The 23,124-nt window shown below is 55.1% G+C and overlaps 1 protein-coding gene across 4 annotated transcripts; it reads right to left on the reverse strand.

Annotated features, from left to right (window-relative positions):
- Positions 1–1,153: 1,153 nt before the first annotated feature.
- Positions 1,154–22,831, reverse strand: LOC103173259 (echinoderm microtubule-associated protein-like 1). Of its 4 annotated transcripts, XM_042346193.1 has the most exons (21): positions 21,899–22,831; positions 19,109–19,297; positions 14,438–14,558; positions 11,376–11,404; positions 10,667–10,796; positions 10,245–10,394; positions 9,720–9,789; positions 9,415–9,519; positions 8,499–8,594; positions 7,447–7,581; positions 6,938–7,037; positions 6,253–6,407; positions 5,553–5,678; positions 4,948–5,079; positions 4,554–4,621; positions 4,265–4,353; positions 4,043–4,140; positions 3,232–3,319; positions 2,807–2,899; positions 2,021–2,151; positions 1,154–1,433 (listed from the first exon to the last, which is right to left on the reverse strand). In XM_042346193.1, exons 1-21 carry the CDS (start codon positions 21,963–21,965, stop codon positions 1,308–1,310), a joined length of 2,298 nt encoding a protein of 765 aa, XP_042202127.1. In that variant the 5' UTR covers positions 21,966–22,831; the 3' UTR covers positions 1,154–1,307. The 4 variants fall into 4 exon arrangements, with proteins under 4 accessions (XP_042202127.1, XP_042202128.1, XP_042202129.1 ...); XM_042346194.1 differs by lacking the exon at positions 19,109–19,297 and having other exon boundaries at positions 21,899–22,829; XM_042346195.1 differs by lacking the exons at positions 14,438–14,558; positions 19,109–19,297; positions 21,899–22,831 and adding an exon at positions 13,371–13,599.
- Between the last annotated feature and the right edge of the window lie 293 nt (positions 22,832–23,124).

Consider the following 23,124-nt stretch of genomic DNA (forward strand, 5'->3'; position numbering starts at 1 on the left):
GTGAAGAGAGAGACAGTGAAGAGAGAGACAGTGAAGAGAGTCGGTGAAGAGAGAGACAGTGAAGAGAGAGACAGTGGAGAGTCGGTGACGAGAGAGATGGTGACGAGAGAGACGGTGACGAGAGAGTCGGTGAAGAGAGAGTCGGTGAAGAGAGAGACGGTGAAGAGAGAGACGGTGAAGAGAGAGACGGTGAAGAGAGAGACGGTGAAGAGAGAGACGGTGACGAGAGAGACGGTGAAGAGAGAGTCAGTGAAATCGAGTCAGAGAAAAACAACAAGACTTCCAGAACAGAACCGAAGCGAACACCTCGATATCCCGATTTATTTCAACCACCAAAAAAACTTATACATCCACCAAACTCAAAAAGAGGCCTCAAACGCCGCCTTCATACAGTTATATTATTATTATCATTAATACCCCGAGATTCTTTGTTCCTGGAAAACCACGGGATATAACAACACAATTTGCTTTCAGCGCTGCGTCTCACTGTCACACAACCCCCAAAATTCCATCACCCCCAAAAAACATCAACTAGGGGCAGGTTTGGGAGGGGAGGGGTGGGGGGGATGTGAGGAGGGTTGGGGAGAAGGGGGAGAGGGGAGGGGGTTGGGGATGTGCGTGGGGATGGGGTGAATGGGGGAGAGGGGTTAATCCTATCTCGACCCAATCTCCGGATCGAGATAACCGCGGATTCGGCGGGATTTCCACACGCACACATCAAAAGCTCAGCACACGCCAATGCCACGCCAACGTCACGCAACACACACAAGCGGACGCAAAAGATAATCAGAGAAGGAAAGGAAGCTTGGGGGGAACTTCCAGCCGTTCCCGTGTCAGGAACACGGCACAGAGCTTCCCGGAGATCCCAGCACCAACCAGGAAAATAGCACCAAAGGTGGGCGGGAAGGGGCAGGGGCCATGGAGGAGGGGCAAAGGGCAGAGGGAGGGGCGAGGGAGGGGTGAGGGAGGGAGGGGCGAGGGAGGGGGGAAGGAGGGGGCGTCAGAAGAACGAAAGAGAAATAGAGTGAGCGATTGAGAGAGATATAGAGTGTGTGTGTAGAGCATTGAAGAGGAAGAGATGAAGACGAGGAGGGGCTGAAGATGCGGGTCTCACCCCCAATGCACTCACCCCTCACTCACCCTCCCACCCTCCCCCCCCCCCAAAAGAGAGGGATTTCATCCACTGAAATAAACCAAGGGAGACGGAATCACGGAATCACCCATCTCCCCCCTCCCACCCGCGCTCTCTCAGCCTCATGTTGGAGGACGTGGTGGGGGGGGAGGGAGCGCGGGAGGGGGCAAAGCCCCTAAACGACCCCCCACTGGATGACACTGGTGTCTTTGCCGCCGATGGAGACCAGCTGGGCATCGCCGTGGAGAAAAGTCACGTTGGTGACATGACTGCTGTGTCCACCATAACTGTGACTGGGAGCCTGGAAAAACAACAACAACAACAACAACAACAACACAAGCAATTATACAGTGTCCCTCACGCAGGGTAACGCTCCAGAGCGCTTAAACAGCACAATTATAATAATACATAATAATAATAATCCTGCCATTTGACCCGGCGCCTGATCACGTCTTCGAGACGTCCCAAAGCGCTTCACAGGAGACACTGTAAAGTGTAGTGACTGTGTGTTTTGCGGGTGAAATGCGGCAGCGAATTGCGCCCGGCGACGTCCCCCACAAACAGCCGTGGGTTGAGTGACGACATTACTATTATTCTGAAGGGATTATTACCCCCGGAAAGTGATCCCCCAATTGACTAACCAGCGGGTTCCTGGTAAACAGGCGCGTGGGGGTGTGTGTGGGGGTGTGTGTGTGTGTGTGTGGGGGGGGGGGAGGGGGGGGGGTCGGCAGTAAGGAAACTTGTCTAAGGTTTCGCTCTGATCTAATCTGCCCGGGTGGGGGCCTCTGGCTTGCGAGGCGAGAGCTCTGACCCCTACACTACAGGACCCCACAGCTAAGTTTAAGGTGAGTGCTGAAGGTCCTGGTGTTTCTGTGGTGACACACGTACCCGAGGGTGGGAGCAGGGGAACGAGAACAGGTTGACTTTGCCAAAATCGTCGGCCGTGGCTAACAGCTGGTCATCAGCTGACCGGCAAATAGCGTTGATATCCGTGCCGTCTGCTCCCTCCGGCCACACCCCTGTGGGGAGAGAGAGAGAGAGAGAGAGAGTACATTAATCATCGTCATGATGACAGTCCTGGCGGTTGACCCGGCGCCTCATCACATGGTTGAGACGTCTCAAAGCGCTTCACACGATACACTGTCAAGTGCAGTGACTGTGTATTTTGTGGGCGAAACACGGAAGCCCATTGCGCCCAGCGACGTCCCCACAAACAGCGGTGGGGGTTGAGTGACTGTTTTTTTAAAATTTTATTGGCCCACATTTACACAGCGCTCTCTCTCCCCGTCCGGGAATCCAACCCGAGTCCTTCCGCTTGCGAGGCGAAGGCTCTAATGCGCTACAGGGACTGCGCAACACCCACCGGAAAGCAAGAGTTTGTTGGACAAAAGAAGAACGAGGCCCATCTGGTGCACCTCCCACCGTCCTGGCGGTCGCCTGACATGTCGTGTCCCCGACTATACAGTGAATCACCGATGATGAAGTGCTCTGGTACACGTAATCCCTTTGCTCGATGCCTGACAGGTCATCGCAACGTCTCAAACGTCTTGTGTTTGACGCCCGCGCTCCCCCCGCCCATTCCAGGGAGTGAAGTGACTGTGTAGTTTGTGTGTGTGTGGGTGGGGTGGGTGAGGGGGGTAGAAACTGTGAGTTGCCCCTGAAGTCCTGACTTACCAAACACCTGGAAGCCCAGTGCACAGGTGGAGGAGACCCATTGCACACTGCGCACCTGGTCTGCGCTGGTCACCTGCTTACAGCTCGGGGTCCCTGTGTGAGAGAGCGAGTGAGAGGGAGACCAGGAAGCCCCTCCCCCTCCCATTAGCTCCTCCCACCCACCCAAGCCCCTCCCCTACCAAGGACCACCCCCTCCCTGACCAAGCCCCTCCCCTCCCCAGCACCACCCACCCACCCACCCGAGCTCCCCCTCCCCACCCTCTACCCACGAACCTTACCCCCTCCCATTGGAACTCCTCCCCTCCAAAGCTCCTCCCCTCCACTAAGCTCCTCCCATCCACCAAGCTCCTCCCATTCCCGCACAAGCTCCTCCCCACCCCTCCCTGTCCCCCTCCCCCCGCCCCGAGCCCCGCCCACACACTCACAGTGGAGAATCTCGTAGTCGCCCGAGTTGGTGACGAAATAGTGACTGTCGTGCGACCAGTCCAGGTGAGTGACGAAGCTCGAGTGGCCCTGAGACAGGAAACAACAACAACAACAACAGCAACTCACACACGCGGCGTCGGGAGGACGTCCCCGGGCGCTGGGCCGGACAGTCAGGGGTTTGGACCCGAGCTGAGCGTTGGCATCAGGAAGGGGTGGAGGGCGGGGGAGGGTGACCGGAGGGTTCAGACGGGCCTTGAAGGAGGCGAGGGAGGGGCGGGGGAAGGCGGTGAGGGAGGGGCGAGGGAAGGCGGTGAGGGAGGGGCGAGGGAAGGAGGCGAGGGAGGGCCGGGGGAAGGCGGTGAGGGAGGGGCGAGGGAAGGCGGTGAGGGAGGGGCGAGGGAAGGTGGTGAGGGAGGGGCGAGGGAAGGAGGCGAGGGAGGGCCGGGGAAGGAGGCGAGGGAGGGGCGAGGGAAGGCGGTGAGGGAGGGGCGAGGGAAGGCGGTGAGGGAGGGGCGAGGGAAGGCGGTGAGGGAGGGGCGAGGGAAGGCGGTGAGGGAGGGGCGGGGGAAGGCGGTGAGGGAGGGGCGAGGGAAGGCGGTGAGGGAGGGGCGAGGGAAGGCGGTGAGGGAGGGGCGAGGCGGAGGGACTCTGGGATGGAGTTCCAGAGGGTGGGGGCAGAGAGGCTGACCGCACGCGCGACCCCCTCACTCGCTTCCCTCCCCCGAGGCTCGCGGCCCCCGCCCCCGAGGCCCCTCCCTCCCTCTCTCATGGTCCCTCCCCCTCACGGCCCCGCCCCCGGCGCTGACTCACTGAGCACCTCCCGATCCGACTGTACTTCCTGCCGCCGTCAGACACACCGTAAACATACACATAGTTGTCGTGGGAACCGATCGCCAAGAAATTCCCATCTGTGAAGAGAGAGAGAGAGAGAGAGAGATAAAGGAGAGAAAGAGGAGAGAAAAAAAGAAAAGGAGAAGAGGAGAGCGCGAGAGAGAGAGAGAGAGAGAGACACAGAGGTGTTGGGTCGCTCACCGGGGGAGTAAGCCATGACCGAAAATTTCTCATTGCCGTCGCTGCGACACGTCACCACCTCCTGCGTCTCCACGTCCAGCACCAGCCACCTGCCGAGATCACAGAGACCCCCACCCCACAGTCACTCACTCCAACATCAACCCCCCCCCAACACTCCCCACCCCCCCAACAACACAGCTCAGTCACTGACACCAACACCCCCCCGCCCTCCGCCCCCCCCAATAGGGAGCCAGTGGTGCTATTTCGTCTCCAACCTCCCAACACCCCGCCCCCCCCCCACCCGCCTCACTTGGCTGTCTGTAGCCCCACCGCGATGACAGATCCACTGGGATGGAATCCCACCGCCTGGGCCGGATCCTGCCGGAAAAAAGAGGAAATTAAGGATAATAATAATAATAATCCCGGCATTTGACCCGGCGCCTCATCACGTCCTTGAGACGTCTCAAAGCGCTTCACCAGGACTTGCTGTCAAGCGTAGTGACTGTGCGTTTTGTGGGCGAAAGGCGGCAGCCAATTGCGCCCAGCGACGTCCCCACAAACAGCAGTGGGTTGAAGTGACCGAATTATTCTTATCATTCACAGACCCACACAAATAACAAGTTGCATTTATATTAGCGCCCTTCACGGGGGTCGCGTCTCGGAACACTTACACACACACACACACCACAGCAACACACACTTACGTCCAGAGTCTGACTCCACACAGGTTGGTGGGAGCTGGAATCCCACAGGTGAAGCAGACGATCATGGCCGCACGTGGCAAACAGCCCAGTACTGGGGTGAGCAGCCAAACCCCACAGCTCGTCAGTGTGACCCTGAGACACCATCATCATCATCATCATCATCAAAACGACTCACACAAAAGAGCGATGGAGAGAGAAAGAAAGGGAGAGCGAATGTTTGTGTGGAGTGTAGAGGGAGCAGAGAGTGAGCGAGCGGGAGGGTGAGCGAGCGGGAGGGTGAGTGAGCGAGTGAGCGAGTGTTAGTGAGTGAGGGGGCAGTGAGTGTGTGTTAGTGAGTGTGTGTTAGTGAGTGAGTGTGTGTGTTAGTGAGTGAGTGTGTTAGTGAGTGAGTGTGTGTGTTAGTGAGTGAGTGAGAGTGAGTGAGTGTGTTAGTGAGTGTGTTAATGAGAGTCAGTGTGTTAGTGAGTGTGTTAGTGAGTGTGTTAGTGAGTGAGTGTGTGTGTTAGTGAGTGAGAGTGAGTGAGTGAGTGAGTGAGTGTGTTAGTGAGTGTGTTAGTGAGTGTGTTAGTGAGTAGGCAGTCGCGGTGTTGGCTGCTCACACTGACCTGTACAATGGGGTTGTACCCATTGGCCAGGGAGCCCTGGAGGATACAGTTGCGGGTGGTCCCCACGAACAGCTCAGCCCCCTTCCCCTCCGCAATCGTCCTCACCGGCCCAAAGGCCTCCGGCACCTGCACAAGGACACACAAAGAGTCAGCCGCTCACTATCCTTCTTACACACACACACGCGCGCACACACACACACACACATGCGCGCGCACACACACACGTACACAGTCTTAACATGAGCAATAATCACAAGTTGGGCCTCTCCGTTGCTCGCCCTCCCGCCTCCGAGTCAGTGTATGTGAGTGAATAATAATAATCCCGGGGTCCTCACGTCGTCAAAACGTCTCAAAGCACTTCACAGGATACACTGTAAAGTGTAGTGACTGTGTGTTTTGGGGGTGAAACACCGCAGCCGATTGTGCCCAGCGACGTCCCCACAAACAGCCGGGGGTTGAGTGACCGATTTATTATTATTTATTTTATTTTGAAGGGATTATTACCCCCAGAAATCGACTAACAAGCGGGTTCCTACTGACTGCTGGGAAACAGATGCGTGTTTCATCCTGACCTGACCCGCCCGGGAATCGAACCCGGGTCTCTCGTTTGCGAGACGAAGGCTCTAACCATTGAGTTACGAGGGAGATGAGGAGGGAGGACATAGTAGTGAGGAAGGGAAGGAACGAAGCTCTCTCTAACCTCGCTCTCCTGCAGTTTACGGTATTGTTGATCCCACAGGATGAGTTTCCGATCTTTCCCTCCGCCCGACAAAAGGGTCCCATCGTTCCGCATACACACACTGAAAATCCCCCCTTCGTGAGCTCCCGCAACCACACTGCGGATCCTGTTAGTCCCTGAAACCAGCAACAACAACACATGACATTTACACGTTGCCTTTCGTGTCAGGAGGACATCCCGAGGCGCTGGACAGTCAGGGGTTTGGACCTGAGCTGAGGGTTGGGATCAGGAGGGGGTGGAGATAGGAGGGTGACCGAAGGCGCGTTGGTTGAAGAGGAGGGTCTTGACACTGGCCTTGAAGAGGGCGAGGGAGGGGGCGAGGTTGGGAGGGCGTGAGGCGGAGGGACTGTGGGATGGGATTACAAAGGTTGGGGGCACAGAGGCTGATGGTGGGGGGATGTGGAGCAGACCAGAGCCGCTGAGCGGAGGGAGCGGACAGGTTAATTATGGAGTTGTAGGTCACAGAGGTAGGGAGGAGCGAGGCCTTGGAGGGGCTTTGACTGACAATGCAGCTCTCTCTCTCTCTCTCCCCAGCGCTGTGTGAAGCCTGGACTGTGAGCTCAGAGTCCCTGATGTGGGGGACGGGGCTCGAACCCATAACTTCCTGATTCGGAAGCGAGGAAGGTCGGGGAGCGGCGAGACTGACCTTTTCCCCAGATAATGAGGTTTCCACTGGAATCTCCCGAGATCACGTCTCCATTCTGTGAGAAAGTCACCGACAGAACGTACTTGGGTTTCTCCTGTTTCTGAGACACAGAAACAAACGCGCAAACAAACAGGTCAGAATAATAATATTAATAATAATAATCCTTGCATTTTATCGTGTCTTCGAGACAACTCAAAAGCGCTTCACGGGATACGTTGTAAGTGTAGTGACAGCAGTGTCCCACAAGCAGTCATGGATTGAGTGACCAAATTATTATTATTATTACCCCCGGGAAAGTGATCCCCCAATCGACTAACATGCAGGTTCCTACTGACTGCCGGTAAACAGAGGCGTGTGTGTGTGTGCGTGTGCGTGTGCGTGTGCGTGTGTGTGGGGAGTGAGGAAACTTGCCGAAGGTTCCGGCCTGACCTGACCTGACCCGCCCAGGAATCGAACCCGGGTCCTCTGGCTTGTGAGGAGTTAGTTGTATGATGTTGTCGTGGTCTCACCTCGAAGATGCCCTGTTTCTTGGTCAGAACACTGCCCTCCAGGGTCCAGAACAGGATGTGGGATTTCCCGCAGGTGACGATCAGGTTCGCCTCCGTCGGGTGGAAACTCGCCGCCAACACAGGCTCATTAGAGCACTGACAACGAGAGAGGGAGAGAGAGAGAGAGAGAGAGAGATCGTATGACAGAGAGTGAGATTGTGTGAGAGGGAGGGAGGGAGTGTGAGAGAGTGAGGGATTGTATGAGAGGGAGCGAGGGAGTGTGAGAGAGTGAGGGAGTGTGAGAGAGGGGGGGAGGGAGTGTGAGAGAGTGAGAGGGAGTGTGAGAGAGTGCGAGGGAGTGTGAGAGAGTGTGAGGGAGTGTGAGAGAGTGTGAGAGAGTGTGAGAGAGTGTGAGAGAGTGTGAGAGAGTGTGAGGGAGTGTGAGCGAGTGTGAGGGAGTGTGAGGGAGTGTGAGCGAGTGTGAGGGAGTGAGGGATTGTGTGAGCAGGAGGGAGGGAGTGTGAGAGAGCGAGGGAGTGTGAGAGAGCGAGGGAGTGTGAGAGAGCGAGGGAGTGTGAGAGAGCGAGGGAGTGTGAGAGAGCGAGGGAGTGTGAGGGAGTGAGGGATTGTGTGAGCAGGAGGGAGGGAGTGTGAGAGAGCGAGGGAGTGTGAGAGAGCGAGGGAGTGTGAGGGAGCGAGGGAGTGTGAGGGAGTGAGGGATTGTGTGAGAGGGAGCGAGGGAGTGTGAGAGAGCGAGGGAGTGTGAGGGAGCGAGGGAGTGTGAGGGAGCGAGGGAGTGTGAGGGAGTGAGGGATTGTGTGAGAGGGAGCGAGGGAGTGTGAGAGAGGGAGGGAGTGTGTGAAAGGGAGGGAGTGTGTGAAAGGGAGGGAGTGTGTGAAAGGGAGGGAGTGTGTGAAAGGGAGGGAGTGTGTGAAAGGGAGGGAGTGTGTGAAAGGGAGGGAGGGCGTGTGAGGGTTTGTGTGAGAGAAAGAGAGTGCATGTGAGAGAGTGAGACAGAGAGCGGATGTGAGAGTGAGAGAGACAGAGTGTATGAGGGGGAGAGAGAGACTGACCTTGACCTCCGACACCCGGCTCTCTCGTGGCCAATCCCACACAGACAACATGTGTTCATTGGAGTCGTCCACAGCACAAAGATACCCTCCTCCATTCTGTACACAACACAACACACAGCCGCCAGTATCACACCATCATTATATTTATTTTTGAGGTGAGCGCAGCAACCACTACACCACAGATTCCCTCCATCTCGCCCTCTCTCCACATCCCACCCTTTCACCATCCCTCTCTCCATCCTCCCTCTCTCCATCCTCCCTCTCTCCATCCTCCCTCTCTCCATCCTCCCTCTCTCCATCCCCCCCTCTCCATCCTCCCTCTCTCTCTCTCCCTCCCCTTCTCTCTCCATTCATAACATAACATGTACGAGCAGGAGTCGGCCATTCGGCCCTTCGAGCCTCTGCCCCGCCATTCATTCATGGCTGATCTTCTAATCCAACTCCAGCTAATAACCTGACGCTGCCTTATCCCCATATCCCTTAATCCCTTTGGCAATAAGACATCTATCTCTCTCAGTCTTGAATATGTTCAAGGACTGAGCGTCAACAGCCCTTTGGGGTAGTGAGTTCCATACATTCACTGCCCTTTGAGTGAAGTCCATCCTTCCCAAAATAAGGAACCAAAACTGCCCACAGTATTCCAGGTGTGGTCTCACAGGGCCCTATACAGTTGCAGTGAGACTTCCCGACTCTTATACTCTAATCCTTTCATAATGAACTCTAACATACCGTTCCCCTTCCTAATCGCTGCTGCACCTGCAGAATAACTTCCTGTGATGGTGTACAGGACACCCGAGTCCCTCTGGACACCAACACACCTCACCTATCTATTCCTCCCTCTCATCATTCCTCCCCCTCCCTCCCCTCTCTCCATCCCCCCCCCCTCTCCCTCCCCCTCCCCCCCCCGGTGACTCACGCTCTGGGAGAAGCTGAGGCAAGTGACCGCCCGGTCGAAGCCCCCGATGATGTGCAGAGTGTTGAGGCTGACGGAGTCCCAGACCCGGGCGTGAGGGGCCAGCGGCTGTCGGGGGGAGTGGGGGGGGAGAGAGAGGATGAGAAATCCATAGGGGGAGAGACACACAGAGAGACAGTTATAGAGAGAGAGAGTGAGAGAGAGAGAGAGTGAGAGAGATTGAGAGATACTGGGGGGAGAGTGAGTTTCACAGACAGACAGAGAGTCACAGACACACACAGACACACACAGACAGACCGTGGCCGTACCTTTCCGTCTCTCCCGTTTCCCGCTACTTGTCCCGTTGCTATGGTGACACGATCAGGATGCACTGCCAGACTGGGGTGGGGGAGAACAGGTGTCAGGGTGTGTGTGTGGGGAGGGAGGGGCGCGGTGGGGGGTGGTGGGGGAGGGGGAGGGGGCGGTGGGGGTGGGGGTGGTGGTGGACGGGGCGGTGGGGGTGGGGGGTGGTGGTGGACGGGGCGGTGGGGTGGGGGTGGTGGTGGAGGGTGCGGTGGGCGGTGGGGGTGGTGGGGGAGAGCGGGGGGGTTGGTGTGGGAGTGGGTGGGGGGCAGGGGGGACGGGGGGCGGTGGGGGTGCGGTGGGCGGTTTTTCGGTGGGGGAGGGGGCGGTGTTTAGAGGAGAGAGCTCCAGTGCACGTGTGAAGGGCTCAGTGACACAGACAGGGAGGGAGGGAGGGAGGGGAGCCCGGGACGTCCCACTCGGTGTGAGTGAGTGAGTGTTGGTGTTAGGGCGAGAGGTTAGAGGTCAGGGTTGGTGTCGCCCCTCCTCACCACTTGACGTCGTCGCTGTGCCCCACATAGTGTCTCTGGAGCTGCTCCTCCATGTTGTAGAGAACAACCACTGAGGCCACAAAGTACACGATCTCTCCGGTCGGCAACAGGTACAGGTTAGAGCGACAATCCCTCCCCCGGTACCCATAGCTACACCCCCGTTAAGGTCATCGGCCGTCAGTGCTGACCCCCAGCCCCCCCAACCTCCCCACCCTGCCGCCCAGCCCCCCAACCTCCCCACCCTGACCCCCAGCCCCCCCAACCGCCAACCATTACCCTCCCAACCCTGACCCCAGGCATGACCCCAACACCCCACCCGTTAACCCCCTAATCCTGTGACCACCCCTCCCAAAGGTTAAGTGTTCCGGGGGGTGGGGGGGTGGTGGAGAAGCTATGTCAGTGACACTCAGGGTAAAGGATACACCCAGTCCATCTTCAGCTTGTGGGGTGGCAGGGTAGCTGGGCTGTGCAGCTGGTAAGAGTCAGTCACCTCCTGCGGCAAGAACATGGTGACCGGTCGTCCCCGCAGAAACATCCGTACATAACCATCATCTGCCGATCACAATCAATACCCGATCAATAACCTCCATTCACCCCCACCCCGTCCCCGATCAATCACCTCTGACACACACACACGCATGGAAAGCCATCACCATCAGCCATGGGATACGCATCTCTCACACACACACACTGCCCAGGCTTTGGAGGGGGGGGGGGGAGCCCAGAGTGTGCGTTGGGGTAACTGTTGGGGTCTAACCAACTAAACCCACACACAGCTCAGCCATCGAGAGCGAGAGAGAGAGAGAGAGAGAGCGAGCGCTGTCTGGCCGAGCTTTCCCGCTGCGTGTCCCGCTCGGACCCCCTCCCCGTTAGTTAGTTGGGGCTTTGGCTGTGGGGTTACCAGGAGCTGAGGGGGAGGATTCCCGGCCCCCAGGGACTGGTCGGCCCTTCCAGGTCCTGCCGATGAGCCGGGCCGGGCTGTGCTGCCATCAGCAGTGAGTGCCCCGGGACCCCGCGGACCCTCCCGGCTCAGGAACAGAGTGAGAGAGACAGAGAGAGATGGGGGGGACGAAGGGAGTGTTGAGGTGAAGCTGCTCATGTTTGTGTGAGTCTGTGACCTCTATCCTTTACCTGCACTGAACACCGCCTCCTTGTGTTTGCTGTAACACAAAACAAAATTAATATTAAAATTATGTCAAAAGTTCACCTTCCCCCAAAAAACAAAGTCACCACTGTCCGCAGTTGACTGCGATTCCCAACAACAACAACAACAAGATTCCATTTATAAAGCGCCTTTCACGTCAGGAGGACGTCCCAAGGAAACATCCGGTCACAGACAGACGTGCCAGAGCTTTGGTGGGGCGGGAATTGTGGTGAGCGGGAGGGAGGGTTGTGTTTAGTGCAGGGTGGGGCTGGGCAGGGATTTAAATAGTTAGTGACATCCCGAGGCGCTGACTTAATGACTCAGTCACTGCTGCCAAATGCACTCCCTCCCTCCCCACCGGGTACACATTGAGCGAGAGAGAGCGAGAGCGAGAGAGAGGAGAGAGAGAGAGCTCAGCACAGCAATAAAACTTGACTTAACAAACCGCACTATGTGCTGATAACACAACTCACTCACACGCACAGCTTTCCGCTCCCAGCCAGTGCTCGCGTGTGATTTGTCTGTGGTTGTCTGTGCAAAAATAGTGGGGGGAAGAGACAGACGCACACTGAGAGCGAGAGACACACAGTGAGAGAGATACAAACACACACACACATAGTGAGAGAGACACACACAGTGAGAGAGAGTCACACACACAGTGAGAGAGACACACACACAGTGAGAGAGACACACACACAGTGAGAGAGACACACACAGTGAGAGAGACACACACAGTGAGAGAGACACACACAGTGAGAGAGACACACACACAGTGAGACATAGTGACACACACACACACAGAGTGAGACAGAGAGTGACACACACACACACACAGAGTGAGATAGAAGCACACACATAGACAGAGAGTAAATGTGCCTCTGTGAGTGTGCCTCGCTCACACTTACACACACACACACACAGGTAACACTGTGTGAGACAGAGAGAGAGATACACACACACACACACACACACACGTGTTACACTGTGTGAGTCACTATTGAAATATACTGACTGTCACCTCAGGGTGCTTTAATATATCTCAAACAGCTACGGATGTTCCAGGAGATTTGATAGTTAAGTGGTTAAGAGCAGCTTTTCTGGGTGGGCAGAGGTTCGCTTCTGATGTCCATTATCTCTCTCTCTCTGCAAACAGCCTGTGAAGGGCGGGGGCTCTCTCTGGGGCCAGGGGAGGGTGAGGCCAGAAACTCATCAAAGAAAGATGTGACTTTGGAACAGTTGGAGATGTGTAGAGGGTCAGCACTGCCCCAGTGGAATCCATATCCATTCGACTGTATCTATGTCTAGTGCACAGGGGGGAGGGAATTTATCTCCAGTAATAAGTGACCATTAAGTACAGCTTGAGTGTATGCTGTGTGATAAATATTTGAATTATATCAACAACAACAAAAGTACATTCATGGAGCGCCATATAGATGTGTTGTATTGTTATTGTGTTGTTATATGTAGTATAATTTAATTACAGATTGTTAAACCTTTCATCTTATGCAATAAATGCTATACTCTTACCACCGCCTGTCGAATTATTAACAACACACACCCAACCAGTAATATTCACAGACAGCCCGGGGCGGACAGGCAGGTATCTGTTAGTCTGTCCCTCACTACAAACACAGTTAGTGGCCAGAAACCACATCCTGGAGTTTAAAGAAGTGAAAAACAGAATGACCTCCATGGGAGGCAGAGAGCGTGCGGGAGAGAGAGAGAGAGACAGATACGCACACGCACACACCAAGAGATAGAGAGAGAAACATATAAACACACACACAGTGAGAGAGCAAGAGAGATACACAGAGAAAGACACACACACACACACACACACAGAGTGCGAGAGAGACACACAGACATACAGAGAGAGAGAGAGAGAGAAAGAGACACACACTGTGAGACAAACACACACAGACTGAGAGACACACACAAAGTGTGAGACAGAGAGAGAGAGACACACACACACACACACTTACATAGCTTTGCTCATCTCGGTCAGTGTGTGGGTCAGGGCTGGTCACTGGTTACCTTAACAACTCGCTAACTTTCACAGTTGGCTTCCAGTGCAGGAAACAAATTAACTGACAATCAACTTATTTAGTGACAGATATTATTCGTCTAATTAACTACTAGTTAGTGAGCAAACTAAAGAATCGCACGCGCTTTCTTCTTTCTTACTCTTTCTCTATGTCTTTTACCTCTCTCCCTCTCTTTCTGTTTCTCTCTCTCTCTCTCTCTCTCTCACTGCTTCTCTCTCTGGCTCTCCTCTCTCACTCTCTCCGCGAGCCAAGAGCTTCCACAATCCAATCACTTATGATTTCCTTGTTCAGCATTTGGAAACGTTCCAATAAACGCAGCCCGGGGCAACAGCTCAATAATTAAACTTACTGGGTCAGCACACAGCCAGCGTGAGCGTGCGTGTGTGTGTGTGTGAGAGTGTGTGAGTGCACAAGAGTGTGAGTGTGTACAAGAGTGTGTGAGTTTCTGTACGTGCATGTGTGTGCGCACCAGTGCGTGTGTGTGTTTGTGCATGTGTGTGCGCGCATACAAGTGTGTGTGTGTGTGTGTGTGTGAGTGCGTGGTTGGTGCAATCACTTTATATCAAAGTGGTCGAGCCTTCAACCTCTCTGACCCCATCCTGTGGCTCTCCATCCCACAGTCCCTCCGTCTCTCTCCCTCCCTCCCTCGCCTCCTGCAAGGCCCGTCTCAAGACCCTCCTCTTCGACCTCCTCCCCTGGCTCGGTGTCAGGCTCCGCCAAAGTTAAACTGTCCGAGACGCCGCCACACCTCAATGCAAGTTGATAACAATCCACGACTGTTTGTGGGGACGTCGCTGTGCGCAAGTGGCTGCCGCGTTTCGCCCACAAAACACACAGTCTCTACACTTTATGGTTACATACTGTGAAGCGCTCTCAAAGACGTGATCAGGCGCTGTATCAAATGCAAGGATTACTATTATTATTGATAATAAGGTCCGAGAAGAAACTGAACCCCATTTCCCCCCATTGCACCTCTCCACCCCCCGCCTCGCTCCCCATCTCACCCTCTCCCGGTTGAGGTCTCTCTCCTGGTCAGGTGGGAATGTCCGGCATTTCTCCGGGTGGATGCGGAGAGTCCATTACAGATGGCGAGGCGGCCTGGCAGGGACGACACACAGTGCGAAGCTGCCACGGAGAGAGAGAGAGATTTCATATAGAGATATAATCGGCTGCCGCGTTTCGCCCACAAAACACACAGTCACTACACTTTACAGTGCCTCCTGTGAAGCGCTTTGAGACGTCTCGATGACGTGATCAGGCGCCGGGTCAGACACCAGGATTGAGATGTTGGTGACGATGGTGATAATAATAACAAGTGTGACCCAACCCCTCAGCACACAGGATACACTGTAAACAACAACAACAAGATTGCATTTATAGAGCGCCTTTCACGTCGGGATGAGGTCCCAAGGCGCTGGACAGTTGGGTCGGGACCCGAGCATTGGGGGGAAATGGTCAGGGGGAGGGAAGGGAGGGGGCGAGGAGGGGGAAATGGTCAGGGGAAGCGGAGGGAAGGGAGGGGGCGAGGAGGGGGAAGAGAGTCGAGAGGGAGCTGAAGGCACAGTCAAAAAGAAAGGTCTTGAGACCGGCCTTGAAGGAGGAAAGGGAGAAAGGGGCGAAGGCACTGGGGATAGAGTTCCACAGCCTCGGGGCTGAGAGGCTGAAGGCCACTGATGGTCGGGCGGTTGGGGCGGGGGATGTGGAGCAGACCGGAGCCAGAGGGACGGATGGTACGGGGGGGTACGTGGGGGGATAGTAGGTCAGAGAGGTAGGAGGGAGTGAGGCCGTGAATGGCCTTGTAGGTGAGGATGAGGATCTTGAACTCGATCCTCTGGGGGATGGGGAGCAGTGGAGGCGAGCGAGGGTGAGGGTGAAGGTGAGGGCGAGGGCGAGGGTGATGTGGTCGCGGTGTCTGGTGCGGGTCAGTACACGAGCTGCAGAGTTCTGGATGACCTGCAGTGTGGAGGGAGGGCCGGGAAGGCCGACGAGGAGAGCGTTCCCATAGTCCGGCCTTGAGGTGATAAAGGTGTGGACCAGAGTTTCAGCCGCGTGAGGGGTGAGGTAGTGCCGTAGTCTGCGATGTTCTGGAGGTGATGGAAGGCGGTGCCAGTTGTGGCGCAGATATGAGGGAGAAAGGGTCGAGGGGAACCCTGAGATTCCTGATGTCTTTGAGAGGTGGAGAGTGCGGCCTTGGATGCTGATGGTGTCGGCGCCTGAGGTGCGGAGACGCTGACGTGAGCCGATCAGGAGGGCCTCAGTTTTGCGCCCGTTGAGCTGAAGTTGTCTCTCTAAAGTGTAGTGACTGTGTATTTTTTTTGTGGGCAAAATACAGCAGCCAATTGCACCCAACGACGTCCCCACAAACAGTTGTGGTTTGAGCGACCAAATTATTATTTTGTTTTAAAAGGATTATTACCGGCCAAGTGCGAGGAAGTCATGGACTTCTTTTCATCTAAAATACACAACATCCGCCAGGCAGCCTCATCCACCTGCCTCTTGTTACCCACTACCACACCCTCTCTGTCCCCCTCACCCTCCCCATCATCTGTTCCTACCACCACCCCCATCCTACATTCCTTCCTCCCCATCTCTCCCTCCTCCCTCTCACCCACCATCACCTCCATGAAACCCACCACCTGCCGCCTCGACCCCCTCTCACCAACTTGCTGGTCACCCAGCTCCCCCTCCTCTGCCCACTCATCAATCAGTCCCTGCCCCCCTCAAAACTGCTGTCATCACCCCCCTCCTCAAAAAACCTTCACTAGATCCCTCAAACCCCAGCCACTGCCGTTCTATTTCAAACCTGCCCTTCCTCGCCAAAGTCCTAGACCGCGTTGTTGCCAATCAACTCCGCGCACACCTCTCCTCCCACTCCCTCTTTGAACCCCTCCAGTCCGGTTTCCGCCCACAGTACAGAGACTGCGCTTGTGAAAGTCTCAAACGACATCCTCTCTATCTGTGACCGGGGCTCCCTCTGTCTCCTTGTCCTTCTGGACCTCTCCGCCGCTTTCGACACAGTCTATCAGGCCATCCTCCTCCACCGCCTTTCCTCCGTCGTCCACCTCAGTGTGACTGCACTCGCCCGGTTCGAGTCCTACCTCACAAACCGCCAGCAGTACATCTGCACAAATGGCTTCTCCTCCCGCTCTTACCCGGTCATCTGCGGGTACCCCAAGGATCCATCCTTGGCCCCTTCCTCCTCCTCATGCTCCCTCTTGGGGATGTCATCCGCAGACATGGCGTACATTTCCACATGTATGCAGACAACACCCAACATTTTTCCACCTCGCTTTGCACCCCCCAGTTCCTCCTCTACTCTCAACTCCACGACCACCGATGTCCTGACAGCTGCCTGTCCGACATCGAGTCCTGGACAAGAGACAACTTTCTTCAGCTCAACGTACGCAAAACTGAGGCCCTCCTGATTGGCTCACGTCAGCGCCTCCGCACCTCAGGCGCTGACACCATCAGCATCCAAGGCTGCACTCTCCACCTCTCAAAGCCATCAGGAACCTCGGGGTTCTGTTCGACCCTGAGCTGTCCTTTCTCCCTCACATCCGCACCACAACTGGCACCGCCTTCCATCACCTCCGGAACATCGCCAGACTACGGCATTACCTCACCCCTCACGCGGCTGAAACCCTGGTCCACGCCTTTGTCACCTCAAGGCTGGACTATGGGAACTCTCTCCTCGTCGGCCTTCCCGCCACCTCCCTCCACACTGCAGGTCATTCAGAACTCTGCAGCTCGTGTACTGTCCCGCACCAGACACCGCGCCCACATCACTCCCACCCTCACCCTCGCCCTCGCTCGCCTCCACTGGCTCCCCATCCCCCAGAGGATTGCTTTCAAGATCCTCATCCTCACCTACAAGGCCATTCACGGCCTCGCTCCCTCCTACCTCTCCAACCTACTATCCCCCTACCTACCTGCCCGTACCCTCCGTTCCTCTGGCTCTGGTCTGCTCCACGTCCCCCGCCCCAACCACCCTACCATCGGTGGTCGGGCCTTCAGCCTCTCAGCCCCGAGGCTCTGGAACTCCATCCCCAGTGCCTTCGCCGCTTCCTCCCTTTCCTCCTTCAAGGCTGGTCTCAAAACCTTTCTCTTTGACCGTGCCTTCAGCTCCCTCTCGACTCTCTTCCCCCTCCTCGCTCCCTCCCTTCCCTCCCCTCACCCTGACCATTTCCCGCCTCCTCGCTCCCTCCCTTCCCTCCCTCACCCTGACCATTTCCCCCCTCCTCGCTCCCTCCCTTCCCTCCCCTCACCCTGACCATTTCCCCCCCTGCTCGGATCATGACCCAACTGTGCAGCGCCTTGGGACGTCCTCCTGACGTGAAAGGCGCTTTATAAATGGAATCTTGTTGTTGTTGTTGTTGTTGATGTTCTGCCTGTCAGACCTCAGGGGATGGATGAGCGCAAACTTCCTTCAGCTGAACGTTGACAAGACGGAAGCCATACTCTTTGGCTCTCGTCAACGTCTAAAATCTCACGGTTTCTCACCTCCTCCACCTACCCGACCTCCCCCTAAAACTCTCCGAACCTGTACGCAACCGCGGCGTCAGCTTGGACCCCCAATTATCCTTCCTCCCCCACATCCGGTCCCTCACCAGCACCGCTTTCTTCCACCTCCAATGCATCGTCCGTCTCCGACAATACCTCACTTCAAAAGCCACTGAAACCCTGGTCCAGGCCTTGTCACCTCTCAGCTGCACTACTCCAATGCCCTCCTCCTCCCCTCCACCACCATCCGTAAAATCCAAATCATTCAAAACTCTGCGCCCACATTCTCACCCGCACCAATTCCGCTCCCCGATCCCCCCAGTCCTGGCCCTCCACCCCACCCCCAAACCCCGCTCCCCCCAGTCCTGGTCAGACTGCACTGGCTCCTGTCCCAGAGAGGATCGACTTCAAGATCCTCACCTTTGTATTCAAGTCCCTGCACTCCTCTGCACCCCCCGACCTCTCTGACCTCCTCTCTCCTCGTTGCCTTTGTTCCTCCGGGTCTGGCCTCCTCCTCGTCCCCCGAGTCCTCCGCTTCACCCTCGGCGGCCATGCCTTCAGCCACTACGCCCCGAAGCTCTGGAACTCCTTTCCCCTCGCCCCTCTCTTCCTATTTTCAGGTCTCTGCTGAAGACCTTTCTTCTCGATAGCGCCTTTGGTCACCTAACAAGCGGGTTCCTACTTACTGAGGTGTCTGTGTGGGTGGGTGGGGGGCAGGGGTGGTGGGGGAGTAAGGAAACTTGCCTAAGGTTTCGCTCTGACCTGACCCACCTGGGAATCGAACCCAAGTCCTCTGGCTCGCGAGGCGAGGGGTCTAACCCCTGAGCTACAGGGGCTGTGGGGTGCGAGGCGAGGGGTCTAACCCCTGAGCTACAGGGGCTGTGGGGTGTGAGGCGAGGGGTCTAACCCCTGAGCTACAGGGACTGTGGGGTGTGAGGAGGGGTCTAACCCTTGAGCTACAGGGGCTGTGGGGTGTGAGGCGAGGGGTCTAACCCCTGAGCTACAGGGGCTGTGGGGTGTGAGGAGGAGTCTAACCCCTGAGCTACAGGGGCTGTGGGGTGCGAGGGGAGGGGTCTAACCCATGAGCTACAGGGACTGTGGGGTGCGAGGGGAGGGGTCTAACCCATGAGCTTCAGGACTCCTGATGGTGATGATGATGGTGATGATGAAGGTACCTCTGGTGGGAGTTTTCTTGCCGAGGGCGGCACACTGCTCCTCGGTGACAGTCAGACGCCTGACCACATCGGCCAGGGCGGCCCTCAGCACCTGGATCTCGTCCTCCTGCAGGTGCAGCCGCTGCTCCAGATAAGAGATTCGGTCGTCAACATCTCCATCGGGGCTGCTGGTCAGTGACACGCTCTCCTCTGTCAACATCATCATCATCACCCTCATCATCATAATCATCAACACCATCATCATCACCACCATCATCATCAACATCATCGTTATCACCCTCATCATCACCAACATCATCATCACCCTCACCATCACCACCATCATCATAATCATCAACATCACCCTCATCATCATCATCACCATCACCACCATCATCCTCACCCTCATTATCAACATCATCACCGACACCACCATCATCATCATCACCACCACCACCACCATCATAATCATCATCACCATCATTCATCATCACCATCAACATCATTAACATCATCATTCATCATCATCGCCACCATCATCATCATTATCATCATCATCTCCATCAGGGCTGCTGGTCAGTGACATGCTCTTTCCTGTCAATATCAAGACACACACACACACTGTCCTCTGTCAACAACAAGTTCAACAACAAGACACACATAACGTCACAACAACAGCGTCTCTGACAAGTGTCTCCCCCCACCCCAGCACTGCAGAGTCAGCCTCGACTGTGAGCTCCAAGTCCTTCAAAACCCACCACTTCCTGACTTTGAGGTGAGAGGGTGAGTGACTGAGCCACGGGCTGAGACATCAGGACAACAGGAAGGGTTAAGTGGCTCAGGGACATTCTGTCACATCAGTTGCTGATCAGTCATATAGGGGAAGATTCCCCGGGGAACTGAAACTGGCGAGGATCGATGCAGTCACAAGATCGATGAGTGAGGAGAATTGAAGGTCTGGCAATGTTCCAAGAACTCACCAGTTCCAATCAGCAGATTTATTATTTACTGTGTAAATCTTTCCTCAAATCCCAGCTTGTGGAGTCCCTGTAGCTCAGGGGTTAGACCCCTCCCCTCGCACCCCACAGCCCCTGTAGCTCAGGGGTTAGACCCCTCGCCCCCACCCCACAGCCCCTGTAGCTCAGGGGTTAGACCCCTCGCCTCACACCCCACAGCCCCTGTAGCTCAGGGGTTAGACCCCTCGCACCCCACAGCCCCTGTAGCTTAGGGGTTAGACCCCTCGCCTCGCACCCCAGCCCCTTTAGCTCAGGGGTTAGACCCCTCGCCTCGCACCCCACAGCCCCTGTAGCTCAGGGGTTAGACCCTCGCCCCCCATCCCACAGCCCCTGTAGCTCAGGTGGTAGACCCCTCGCCTCGCACCCCACAGCCCCTGTAGCTCAGGGGTTAGACCCCTCGCCTCGCACCCCACAGCCCCTGTAGCTCAGGGGTTAGACCCCTCGCCTCACAAGCCAGAGGACCCGGGTTTGATTCCCGGGCGGGTCAGGTCAGGGCGAAACCTTAGGCAAGTTTCCTTACTCCCCCGCCGCCACACACACACACACACAGACACCTCAGTAAGTAGGAACCCGCTTGTTAGTGTATTCAGTGAAGCTTTGAGACATCCGTTCATGGTGATAGGACAGGACACATTGTTGACCAAAATAAATGCCCAAGGCAATCCTTGTGTACATTTTCTATTTGTCAGGTGTGTAAAGTGCTCTCTCTCTACTCCCTCCCCGGAGGGACACATCCTGTTCACCTAATTCTGGAGAGTATTGGGTGCAGTTGGCGAGAGCCAAGGCTTGCGGGGGTGGGGGAGCCCAGAGTGTGCGTTGGGGTAACTGCTGGAATCTAACCGGCTAAACCCACACACAGGTCGGCCATTGATAATAATAATCCTGGCATTTGATACAGAGTCTTATCACGTCTTCGAGACATCTCAAAGCGCTTCACAGGATATATTGATATCACTATCTGGCAAGCTTTCCTGCTGTTTGGCCAACTAGGACAACCTTATCATGAGGGCTTTGGCCTTACAGGATTACAGGAGCTGAGGGGGAGGATTCCCTGCCCTCAGTGACTGGTCGGCCCTTCCAGGTCCTGCCAATGAGCCGGGCCGGACTGCCATCAGCAGTGAGTGCCCCGGGACACTGCGGCCCCTCCTGGCTCAGGAACCGGGACTAGAGACCGGCACAGAGGGGGGGGCTCGATTCTGACATTCCACTGCCAGACTCGTCACCTTGGGGCCAGTTGAAAGAGAGAAATAAATTATTATTAATATCACCAAGAGCTTTCTCGATTGCTTTGATCGGTTCATTGATTGACAGGTGCCTGTCAGCGCAGGTAAAAGACTCGGGAGAGAAATTACACAAAAGCTGAAACAGCACCAATTTACCCCAGAGCATTTTAGACAAAGTTATATAATAATCCTTGCATTTGGTACAGCGCCTTATCACATCATCGTGGACGACTCAAAGAGCTTCACAGAATATACCATAAAGCGTAGTAACTCTGTATTTGTATGGGCGAAACGCGGCAGCCAATTGCGCACAATTTTCCCACAAACAGTGGTAGATTGAGTGACCAAATTATTATTATTTTTGGTAACACATGAACACGCCGATGCTCTCCTCCGCACTTCAAACCTCCAGGGACTGTCTGTCAAAGGTTGTATGAAATAAACAATGACATTTAAGTCATCCGTCGCATGAGAGAGAGAGAGAGAGGAGAGGGGTTTACACAGAGAGTAGACATTCCTTACGCCTCTCTCTCTCTCTTGGAACCATGAACCTTTCAAGAGCGCGTACTTACCAGTACAGAACTGCAGGAGAGAGCTGGTATCATAGAGTCCGACTAAGGCTGCCATTCTCTCAGTCATCACCCCCCCCTCTACCCCCTTTAACTCTCTGATCTTCCCAGTTTCCTCCGCAAATAAAGAGAAAAATCACACACACACACAAAAGCCTTTCGCTCTTTCCTGCACGCGCTCTCGTCCCCCCCCCACCCCCGTCTCTCTCTCTCTCTCCCTTATTTCCACTTTCTCAAGCCTCCTTTCTCCAGACTCCCGTCACCATAGCAACCCTGCTCAACCCAGCTCCTTTCCATCAGGAATCATATGAATAGAGGTTAAAAAAAAAATGTCTTGCTCTCTCTGTCTGTGACTCTGCTCTCCCTGCAAAAAAAAAAAAAAAAATTCACGTTAGCATCGCTCTCATACCCTCTCTACTCAAAGCGATTCCCTGGGAGAGGATTCTTAATTAAATCCTACATTTTAAATGGGGGTCGGAGGGTTGGTCGGGGGAAATTCAGGAGTGGGGAAAAGCAGAATACATAAGTAATCGTTTAACGCTTGGCTCTCTCTCTCTCTCTCTTGATTACATCACACCTAAGCCATGATACAACCAATGCTGGTAGCAAAACTCAACCCTCTCTCGCTCTCTCACTCCGTCTGCAGGAACTCTGCACCTAAGGGGTAAATTTATACCAAGATTCAAACGTATTTCTTCACCCCCCCCCCCCCCCCACACATACACACACTATCTCTCCACCAATGGAACGTCTCTCTCTTTCGTTCTCTCCGCAAAGCAAAACCAACTGGCAAACTGACTGATGCGAAATCGGATTACACCCAAAAATGACCTGACTTGATATATATATTCTTGTGATAAGTTGCACCGAGCTATGCGTTTTATTGCCAACTGTTTGTGAAGGAGGGTAGATGTAGTCTTTTGCTAGGCTAACTGTTTCGAACACCCGGGTAAGTAATAATAATAATAAACCTCACATTTGATATCGCGCCTTATCACGTCGTCGAGACGTCTCAAAGCCTTCACAGGATACACTGTTAAGTGTAGTGACTGTGTGTTCTGTGGGCAAAACATGGCAGCCAATTGTACACAGCGATGTCCCTACAGTTATGGATTGACTAACCAAATTTTTTTTTCTATTTGAAGGATTACCCCAAAAAAGCGATCCGCCAATCGACTAACTAGCGAGGTCCCACTAATTGCTCGGCAAACAGAGGTGTGTGTGTGTGT

This window comes from Callorhinchus milii, unplaced genomic scaffold, assembly GCF_018977255.1.
Source record: "Callorhinchus milii isolate IMCB2004 unplaced genomic scaffold, IMCB_Cmil_1.0 Scaffold394, whole genome shotgun sequence".
Lineage (NCBI taxonomy): Eukaryota > Metazoa > Chordata > Chondrichthyes > Chimaeriformes > Callorhinchidae > Callorhinchus > Callorhinchus milii.